The 11,123-nt window shown below is 53.4% G+C and overlaps 1 protein-coding gene across 1 annotated transcript in view; it reads left to right on the plus strand.

Moving 5' to 3' along the window:
* Window positions 1-3,657: 3,657 nt before the first annotated feature.
* ECHS1 (enoyl-CoA hydratase, short chain 1) overlaps window positions 3,658-11,123 on the plus strand; it is a 12,521-nt gene continuing 5,055 nt past the window's right edge. The window contains exons 1-5 of the mRNA XM_007936778.1: window positions 3,658-3,745; window positions 5,081-5,278; window positions 5,651-5,778; window positions 6,835-6,934; window positions 7,713-7,817. Coding sequence (XP_007934969.1) covers window positions 3,658-3,745; window positions 5,081-5,278; window positions 5,651-5,778; window positions 6,835-6,934; window positions 7,713-7,817 — 619 coding nt within the window. The remainder of the gene's footprint in view (window positions 3,746-5,080; window positions 5,279-5,650; window positions 5,779-6,834; window positions 6,935-7,712; window positions 7,818-11,123) is intronic.

Raw genomic sequence — 11,123 nt, forward strand, 5'->3', positions numbered from 1 at the left:
TCTGGTGCGTGCGCCCTCCTGGGCCGGCTACTGGGGTTCCCATGGAGGTTCGGTTAAGCCCAGGAAGGTGGCGGAGGCCGCGGGCACCGGCCATTCCCTGCCGGCTCCCGCCGCAGCCCGAGGACAGCGAGTCGGCAAGGTGAGGGGCGGCCCGCCAGGAAAGATCGGGGCGAGCTTGGACGGGATCCGCGGGGTCCGCATCGTCAGCCAGCGCAGGACCGTGGGCTCGGTGCAGGGCCCCCAGCTACCCGTGTTGCACGGGATGGGCGCGGGTCCCTCACAATAGGGTGGGCCGGCTGGCGGCCGTCGCTCGTCCACAGACGTGGGGAGCGGCGATGAGAAGGGGGCGCAGGCACCTCCTTCCCAACCGAAGGATCGGGGTGCGAGGCTCAAAGTTTCATGACAGGCCCACTCAGGCATCGAGGTCTGGTGGGTGCTTGGGTGCAGAGACATGACGAGGCAGGCTGGTCGCACCCAAGGAGGGTGGTATGATACCAGCCCCTGCCCCCCAACACACAGCTGGGTGTCTGCACGCATGCACGTGTGTAGTCACGTCTACACGTTATCAGCTGGCTCTTGACTCAAGGACCCCACATACAACAGAACAAAACACTGCTGCCTCCTGCCCCGTCCTCAAAGTCGTTGCCACGTTTGAGCCCCTGTGGCAGCCACTGAGTCAGTCCCTCTCACTGAGGGACTTCCTCTTTTTCACTGGCCCTCTACTTTACCAAGCATGAGATCCTTCTCCAGGAAGCGGCCCCTGCTGATAACACGTCCAAAGTACAGGAAACGAAGTCTTGCCATCCTCACTGGTAAGGAGCATTCCGGCCGTACTGCTTCCAGACAGATTTGTTAGTCCTTCTGGCTGTCCACAGTATGGTTCAGACTCTCTGGCAACGCCAAAACTCAAATGCATCAACTCTCCTTCAGTCAGCCTTATTCATGGTCCAGCTTTTGCACACACGAGGCGACTGAAAATACCATGCCCTGGGGCAGCTGCACCTTAGTCCTCAAAGTGACTTGCGCTTTTTAAGATTTTAACAAGGTCTTTTGCAGCAGATTTTGGCCAATACGATATGCCTGGTTTCCTCACTATTGCTTACACGGGCGGTAATTGTAGATCACATACGTAGGGCATAACATGCGGACTAGGAGCTCTGGTAGCATAGTGCCTAAGGCACTTGACTGCTAACCAGAAGACTGGCGGTTCAAACCCACCAGCCACTCCTCAGAAGGAAGGTTGGGCAATCTACTTCCGTGGTGACACTGCCTCGGAAACCCAAGGAGGAGTCGCTATGCGTCGGGTCTAACTCGACGGCACATAACAATAACGACAACACACAGATTACAAAGATCCAGATGACAGGGCTAGAACGCCTCCCACACCCCAAGCCCATCCACCTTCCCGCATCTCCCCCAGAGTGAGGGCCCTCCAGCCTCCTGCTGGCGGTCATTGCACATCCCAGCCAAGGGCTGCTGGAGAAGCCCTGTATCTGCACTTCGGCCGTTGGGCCAGGAGGCTGTGGCCAGTCATCATGTCCCTGTATCACCACGTCAGGAGCCTTTGTGGAGGGCACTGACTCAGTCATTAGTCAAGGCAGTGGCTCAGGGACCTTCTCTCTGGCCATCTCTGGAGGGGAGGGGCAGGGACCTGGGGCCCTGCATCCATGGCCTTCATCTCCTGCAGTTTCACATCTCCGTCACTGAAGACTCGTCTCCCAATATCCTCTGCTGGCGTCCCTGCTTCAGCAAATGCCTTCCTCTCTCATGTTCTGGTGGCGCACATACTCCTACTGAGGGGTGTGGTGTGGTCATGACCATCAGATAGCAGTGCTAAAAGCACAAATGTCTCCATCCTGTTCTCACCCTTGACTTGTAATTCACCTAGGCAGAGAACCTTTCTAGGTAAGAACGATTTTCCTACGGGGTTCACCTATATGTCTTCTCTCCTGGGACTGTTAGGAAATTCAGGCATTTGGCTGCTAACCAGAAGGTTGATGGTTCAATCCCATCAGCTGCTCTGCAGGAGGCAAATGAGACAATCTCCTTCCATAAAGATTTACAGTCTTGGCAACCCAGCGGGGGTCACTATGAGTCAGAATCAACTCGATGGCAGTGGTTTTTTGCTTTGTTTCCTTTGTTGTTGTTGTTATGTGCTGTCGAGTCAGCCCCGACTCATAGCGACCCCTCCTTGGGTTTCCATGGCAGTATCACTACAGAAGTGGATTGCTCAATCTTCCTTCTGAGGAGTGGATGGTGGGTTTGAACCACCAGCCTTCTGGTTAGCAGTCAAGTGCCTTAGGCACTAGGCTACCAGAGCTCCTTTGTTTCCCTTAGGGTTTAGTTTTTATTCCCCCACCATTTATACATGGCCTGGGCTTTCCCCCTGGAAGCCTGTAGGATCTTCTCTTCAAATTTCACAGTGACATGCCTTAATGGGATACGACTTCCACTGACTGTGTTAGGCACTCAACAGGCTCCCATGGTATGTCCTCTCCTTTGGTTCTGGAAAATTAACGATTTCTACCCATGACCCCTCCCCGGTGTGCCGTTGCCTCTTTCTGGAACTGCAATTTTAGGCTGTTAGATGCTGCAGACTGGCCCTCAAGTTTTCTTCCTATATCCTTCCTATCTTCTCTTTTCTCTGTTGTTTCAGAGGTTTCTCTCAGCTTTCACTTCCAGATCTTCTACCCAGGTTTCAAACGTCTGCCTCATAGCGTTTAATTCCTAAATGCTCTTTCTTTCAGCAATGTTTCTTTTTGGAGAAAGGGGACATCTGTGCTTCCCTGAGAGTACCGATGATAATGCTGAAGTCTTCGTCCCCCACAGTCTGTTCCCACCATGGGCCTTGCTCTGTTTCCCTGGGCCTTTAGCTTCCATGTCAGACCCTGCACAGAAGTCTGCTCGTGGTGAAGGACGACACAGAACTATTTGGGAGCACTAGGGTTGTGGGTGGTGGCTGTGTGCCCTGGAGCTCACTCCGACTCCTAGAGGCCCTCTAGGACACAGTGGAGCCCCATAGGGTTTCCCACAAAAGAACCCAGGGCTTTTCTCCCGCGGAGTGGCTGGTGAGTCCAACTGTCAACCTCTCGGTTGCAGCCAAGTGCTTAACCACTGCGCCACCAGCACTTCTCAAGCCCTAGCTTGACTCCAGGGACTGGGGGCTGTTGATTGAGGAACCCTAAGAACCTCTAAGTCGTCCGCGGTAGCTGGTCCGGCGCCAGGTCCAGGAGCCGTGAAGGGCGTGACTTGACCAGAGCACCTTGTGTCCCGGAAACGTGTTCGCGACCCCCTGACCCTCGTTCTGTCACTCTGATCCTCGGTCCCGCCCCTCACACGCGATCCCTCAGCCCCTCTTCCTGCCCCCTGCCCCTCGGTCCGGACCCCTGAGCGGCTCCGCCAGCCCAGACCTCAGTTCTCAGCCTTCGACCTTCTTAACCCCGCCCTCAGCCTCGGTCCTGCTCCTGCGTCCCCGTAGCCCCGCCCCCAGCCCAGTCCCGCTTCTTTGTCCCCGTAGCCCCGCCCTCATCCCAGTCCTGCACCTCTCCCTGGTCTCGCGATACCCGGCCAGTGGGCGGTGCGATCCCTGAATGGCGGGGCCAAGGGGCGGCTCCGCGGCGAAGTTTCTCGGGGGAAGTAGTCAGTGTGGATTGTGCTATGGCTGCCCTACGTGTCCTGCTGCCCCGCGCCCGCGGCCCGCTGTGGCCCAGGGCTGGCTGCTCCACGCTGCGTTCCTTCGCCTCAGGTGAGCGGGGGCGGATGGCCCCGGGGACCGGCTGGCGGCCCAGACTAACCCGGCCTGACCCCAGAACCCTGGTTCACCTCGGCCTGCGTTCCATGGCCGGCCTGACCCGGCCCGGCCCCCCGCCGTCCTGCCTGCGCTCCACGCCCCTCCAGAGGCACTGAGCCTTGTGAGAAGGGAGACCAGCTGGGGTCACTAGCACCTGTGGTTGCCTCTGCGCCTGGCTGTGACCTTGAGGCGGCTCCTTCCACATGTGTTCTGTGGCTTTAAGAGAACTGCCCGTAAGAGACACAAGCTTTCCAAGTCTGTTCTCTGCTCCCTCGTCCAAGGCCGGAAAAAACTTCACCCAAGTACATCGCCTCGTCTTCCTTCTGTGCAGCAGCTAGGGGGCTTGAACCGCCTGCCTTGTGGTTAGCAACCCACTTAACCACAGCACCACCAGGACGCCTTGGTAACAGTGGCAGCGGTGGTCGTGTCCTGCCTTTACGTGACAGGCGCGCTACTGACAAGCAGGTTGCAAACGTTCATCGAGTGCCCAATATACCTGTAGCTGGGACCTTTGTCCCAATTCCACGACCTTGCGCAGACGCACTTTCTTCATGCTAACCCCATTTCTCTCCAAGCCAGCACTCTCCCCTATCTGTAACTCACCATTGGCACCCTTACCTGTCTCCACCCCCGCACCTGGCTGCAGCCCTCCTCATCTACTAGCACTCTTATCTGTCTGAGCCCTCCCACCCTCTGCCAGCACCCTCACCTGTCTGCACCCCCCACTGCTGGCACCCTCATGTGTCTCTCACCCACACTCACCTGGCTGCACCCCCCACCCTCTGCTGGCACCCTCACGTGTCTGCACCCCTCACCACTGGTACCCTTATGTGTGTCTCCCCCCCCCCGCACTCTCACCTGGCTGCACCCCTCGCACCCTCTGCTGGCAGCCTCACCTGTCTGCACCCCCCACTGCTGGAACCCTTATGTGTCACCCCTACACACACTCTCACCTGGCTGCACCCCCCCACTGGCACCTTCTCCTGCCCACACCCTCCACTGTCTGAGTCCCCCTCCCCCTGGGAGTGTATGGAGAAGCTGGTGGTCATCTCTGCTCTAGGAAGAGCCATCCAGGCACTTGTGGAACTGGGCTTCCTGACCATGTGACTAGTCTCCATGTCAGGCACTTAATTAATTGGGGTCCTGGGTGAAAGTGCAGTGGCACAGAGGCCACATTCAATGTGTGGTTCTGGGCAGAACATTGCAGCCATCGAGGGCTGAGCGGGGGTCCCTGGGTCCCCCGGTGTGGTCACTGTGTGAGTGGGTGCCCTCCATGCCCCTTCCTCCCAGGTGCCAACTTTGAGTACATCATCACTGAGAAGAAGGGGAAGAGCAGTAACGTGGGGCTGATCCAGCTGAACCATCCCAAAGCGCTCAATGCGCTGTGCAGGGGCCTCATGTCAGAGCTCAGCCAGGCACTGGAGGCCTTTGAGGGCGACCCAGCTGTGGGGGCCATCGTCCTCACTGGCAGCGAGAAGGCCTTTGCAGGTGGGTGGTCGGCAGGGTGTGCGGGCCACAGGGAGGGAACGGCACTATGGCGGATGGCACGCAGGGACTTCCAGACTAAAGGACTCGTCTGGAAGCCTCAGCGCAGCCTGGGGGTCATGTGAGTGCCCAGTGAAGGTGCACAAGGCCTGCAGGTGACTCTGAACGTGTCCACAGCCGCTTGGGCCTGTGCCACAGGGCTCTGATTCCACTGGCATTGCCTCTGTCACACACGTCATACATGTTGCAGCTGGCCAGATGCATGCCCTGTGGCAGGCACCTTGTTGCCACACATGGTTGACTCTGACATTTGGGGGACGTGTGAGTGGCAGGGTCCTCATGCTGCTGGTGGGAACATGTTCCGCTTCTCTCTAGCGGGAGCTGATATCAAGGAGATGCAGAACTTGACATTCCAGGACTGCGTCGCTAGCAAGTTCTTGAGCCACTGGAATCAAGTGGCTCATGTCAGAAAGCCAGTGATCGCGGCCGTCAACGGCTACGCGGTGAGTGTCTCCTCAGAGCCCATAGGACAGTGCAGGCAATGAGCCTGGGCATTTGAAACACAACATGGTGCCCCCAGACCAGCAGGTGCCTCTCCTCCTGGCTGGTTCTGAGAGCCAAGCACATTTCCACTTCTGCTCCCCTTGGCCCCCTGGAAAGCACTCGGCCCCCAACGTGGGATGGTGGATTTTCTGCACAGTTTGGATGATGTCTGGACCTTTGTTGCCTCTGTGAACCCTGTCAACCACCGTTTCAAGCTCTGTATCTTCTGTATCCCAGGGTCTGCTCTGAGATGGGGCTGCTCTCCATCTTTAAGGGAGCAGTGTGGTGAGGTAATTCTGGTACTTACTTGGTGACCACCCTTTGGTGTAAGCTGGGATCAACAAAGCACATGCCTCACAGCCAAATGCAGTGCTGCCTGTTTGTAAAGTTTTGTCGGCACAGTCACGTGCATTTGTTCGGTATTCTATTCAGCTGCTAAAATTGGGAGCTAAGTAGCCACGAGGGGCCCATGGCCCACAGAGCAAGAGTATGTTGTACACAATTGACGCCACCTGTTATCCCTGCCGAGCCCAGGCCCTGCAAGGGAGGAGCTCGGAGACTGTCTCAGATCAGACTCCTGGAAGCTTGGGATTTCGGAGCTGATACAGGACACAGAATAGGAAAGTTAGGAATATTCATGGGTTTTCCAGGAACTTGTTAACTCTGCATTAGGCTTATTAACATGGTGGGAAGTGCAGTGGCATGGCCACTGAGGGGTAAGTATCTCAGGTTCTGATGTATAAAGGTTGGTTAAGGATATAGTCCAGACCTATTGCCCATGGGTGAATAGGAACGTTTAGGGTAGGAAAATGTTCTGGATAACTAGCAAGATTTATAGCAGGAACTTGGTTAGTATTTCAGTCTCGTGGTTAAACTGCCTGGATCAGGACATTCTTATATGCCCTCCGGATGTGCCTCATCCATCATAGCCCTGCCACGCCCAGGCTCTGCCTGTCTCAGCGGAATGTTTAGGTAAGACAGTGGAGAGGCTTTCTGACTTGGCTCTGTGTCTGCAGCTTGGTGGGGGCTGCGAGCTGGCCATGATGTGTGACATCATCTACGCAGGAGAGAAGGCACAGTTTGGACAGCCCGAGATCCTTATAGGCACCATCCCAGGTGAGTGGCCACTGACCTTGAGCATGAGCCCTCAGGTGCATCCGTGTGCCAGCCCCCATGCAGCGTCATGTCTGTCACCAACGATAAAACAACAGGCTTGCGGTTGGGCTTGACAAACAAGCCTGGAGCTGGGAACCCTGAGCAGCCAGAGCACAGAGCCAGGTCAGGGGGTGTGAGGCCAGGAAAGCTTATCCCCATGGCCTCCATCCTGTGAAGGCAGAGCCTGAGCCTGAGTGGGCAGTGGGGTCTCCTTGAGTGTGTCCTAAGCATCCTGACACCTGTGGGCAGGGCGATGGGGTCAGGTGTCCCTCCTGGCTGGAAGGCACTGAGTGAGGTAGACTGAGCTGCCAGAGGGGTCATTTGGGCAGGTCCCTGCTCCCACTTTCAGAGGTGTGTTTGGGAGGAGCAGGAATGGGATGTCTGGGTGGGGGAGTGCCAGTGGAACCCCCATCCACACCCTGAGGGAGAGCAGGCTGCCCTCTGGGTGTGACCTCGGATTCTGGAGATCAAAGCATGAGGAGCAAGCATTGGTTCAGGGTCTAACTGCACCTGGGAGCTATTGGTAAGGGGCCCAGAACCTAGGAGGTAGAGGACTGAGGCAGTGAGACTTGGAACCTTCTAGAAGGTAGGTGGATAAGAGGGGGCGGGGCCTTAGCTCTGGGACTTGGACACCACATAAAACAGTGTTTGGTATGGGAAGGGCACCAGACCAGGGAGGGCTTGGTTGCAGGCCCCGTTTCAGTCTCCAGAGTGAACCCTAACTATGAGGTCCTTGCAGGTGCTGGGGGCACACAGAGACTCACACGAGCCGTCGGAAAGTCGCTGGCGATGGAGATGATCCTCACTGGTGACCGGATCTCGGCCCAGCAGGCAAAGCAGGCAGGTGCGGCTGTGGGGGTAGGAGTGAGGGAGCCTGCATCCAAGCTCAAATGCCCAGAGTATCCCAGAACTGAGGGCTGGCAGCTTCCATCTTCTGTCTTCTGAGCACACACTCAGAAGAGTAACTCGGCTGTACATACAGGTGTGGAAACAGTGTAGCAGAGCTGGCATCAGACCTCCTCTGACTTCACCAGGGAAGGAGAATCCAGACCAGCAGGCCCAAGGCTGATTCTTAATGAGGTGGAGGTGAGACATACCTCCACCCTCCAACTTTGTTACCAACTCCAGCACTTTCTACTTCTCCGCTGGGTTCAGTGATTCATTGCAATGGCCACACTGAACTTGCAGACCATACTCAAAATTAGGCGTTTATTAGGGAAGCAATAATTTGCAATCCAGGACCAGAAACAACTCAGGATACATTCTTGGGTCAGCACAACCACTTCTTGCCGTGCTGGGAGGCATCTCTCCCCTTCACTGCTCTCTTGGGCCTTTTGGGTCAGCAGGCCTTTGTCCTGCTTGGGCAAATGTTAGCAGAGCTCTGCAGCTCTGCCAGGTGCCCAGAGGCACTCCACTTCACCAGCAAGCCTCCTACCCACAGGTGCTCATATTTCTCTCACTGTAAGCCTGGAAGCCCACTGCATCTCTTCTGCTGGTCTCTTCAACTGCTGCCTCTGGTTCTCACTGTCTCTAGCCGTCTCCAGCATTACAGCTCACTCACTCTGTCTCCTGAGTCTAGGAAGTTCTCAGTGCAAGGATCCCAGCTCCGTAGGACACACACTCCACTCCATCTTTTCTTGGTATAGTCAAGTCCCTTGTCTATCTCTGGAATGACTCAAGCCCAGCGGGATGGCAAAACTGACCAATCCCCTCGTTAAGGTTCTATATACCTTATTTGCATGGTTCCATCCCCACAAACTGGACCACTCCTTACAACTGGATCAATAAGCAGCATCATGATAAATGGAGAAAAAGATTGAAGTCGTCAGGGATTTCATTTTACTTGGATCCACAATCAACACCCATTGAAGTAGCAGTCAAGAAATCAGATGGCACATTGCACTGGGCAAATCTCGTCCAAAAGACCTCTTTAAAGTACTGAAAAGCAAAGATGTCTCTTTGAAGACTAAGGTACACATAACCCAAGCCATGGTATTTTCTTTTCTTTTTTTTTTTCGGCTAACCGGAAGATATGGTGGTTCAATCTCACCAGCCACTCTGCAGAAGGAAGACTAGGCAATCTACTTCCGTAAAGATTTTCCACCTTGGAAACCCAATGGGGGTCACTGTGAGTTAGAATCGATTTGATGGCAGTGAGTTTGGATACACAACAAGACATTCCCCATTGTAACATCTTCCACATTTACAGCTCAGGGACACTGATGACATTTTTCATATTGTGCCACCATTATTGCTATCCTTTTCCAAAATGTCCCACCACCATCAGCATAAACTCAGTGCCCCACAAACAAAAACTTCCCCTTTGCCCTTTCTCCTACCTCTGGTAACCACCGATAATCTTTGGTTTCTTTTTTTTTTTCAACCTATGTAGGAATTTTCCCTCCTCTCCCCTCCCATCCCTGATAATTAGCAAAGAAATTTCCTTCTATGTATAAACCTTTCCTTGAGTTTTTTTTGTTTTTTTTTTTTTAATTGTGATTTGGATGAAAATTTACAGCGCAAATTGACTTTTCATATAGCAGTTCACATACACTTTGTTTCATGACATTGACTACAGTGTACCCCAATGCAACAGCTCCCCTTCCATTTCCTCCCGATAGTTACCTCTTCCCTGTGCCCAACCCTCCACGCACTCCTGCCCCCTGAGTTATCTCCCTGTGTATAAACAGCCCTTCTTTCTCCCATGATTGTTCCCATCAAGGAATGTATCTACCTCAGGTAAATGTTCACCTCATATGCCTGTCTTTTGTTTGTCTGGAAGCCACAGGTGTGGGTTCAATTCCAGACCTGAAGGGCAGCTAGGGGTCATAGTCTCAATGGTTCCACCAGGCTCTATCAGACCAGCAAACCTGGTTCCCCTTTTTTATTTTTCCCAAATGTTTTTGAGTTTCGTTCCACATTGTTCTCCCTCTCTATCCAGCATGTCTTGCATAGATCCCCTCCAAGTGGTTGACTAGAAGCTGGGTACCACCTAGTTCTTCTGGTCTCATAGTCATATAGGCTGCAGATTGGATGGTATACCAGTCACTAGGACTAATTGTTTCCATGAATTTTTGGTTTTCTTCATTCTTCTTGGCTCTGGACGAGGAGAGACCCATCACTGCATCTAGATGGCTCCTTGCAAGCTTTTAAGATCCCAGTCGCTACTTGACAAAGTAGGAGGTGGAACAATGTTCTGTGTAGTATGTTACGCCAGTTGAGCTTGATGTCCCCTGCGACTGTGGTCCCAAGCCCACAGGTTCGACTACTCGGTCTCTCCGGGTAGCTGGCTGTGACCAAGAAGTGACTACAACCTTGTCCCTTGTCAGCTCTGCTATACACCTGGGAATTCTTACAGATCATTTAATCATAGCCTTATAGGACCCCTGCTCCCAACCCTATACAGGATACACTCCCTGCTTCATAGACATAACATACCTCATAGTTCAGCCTGTCCACCCATGTATCTACCCATGTACCCATGTTTGTCTTCACTGCCAATGCAATACTATATGTGCAAAAGGGTTTATCTTTGTTGTCTGTACCTCCCATGTACCTCTTACGTCTTCCTCTTCCTCATTGTCACCATGTTGATCACTCACATTTGGTGCATTGCCCTTCTCTTCACCCAATCAGTACTTATCTCTATCTATGTAACAGTGTTCTCTCCCCTCCCCTCCCACCCCTGGTAACCAACGAAGAAAACTTCCTTCCACAGATAAACCTTTCCTTGACTTTTACAATACTGGACTAATACAATATTTGTCTTTCTGTGATTGACTTATTTCACTCAGCATAATGTCCTCCAACTTCATCCACGTTATGCAGTGTTTTCAGATTCTACGTTATTCTTTAGAGTTGCATAGTATTCCATTGTGTGTATGTACCATAGTTTGGTTATCTGTTCCTCAGTGGATGGACACCTAGGTTGTTTCCATCTTTTGACTATTGTAAATAGTGCTGCAGTGAACATGAGTGTGCATATTCTTTAGGATATGTACCTAGTAATGGAATGGCTGGGTCAAATGGTATTTCTAATTCCAGCTTTTGAAGGAATCACCATACTGCTTTCCACAGTGGTTGTACCATTTTACAGTCCCACCAGCAGCATATGAGATTCCCAATCTCTCCACATCCTTGCCAGCATTTG

This window comes from Orycteropus afer, unplaced genomic scaffold, assembly GCF_000298275.1.
Source record: "Orycteropus afer afer isolate SDZICR_OR568_19922 unplaced genomic scaffold, OryAfe1.0 scaffold00038, whole genome shotgun sequence".
NCBI lineage: Eukaryota > Metazoa > Chordata > Mammalia > Tubulidentata > Orycteropodidae > Orycteropus > Orycteropus afer.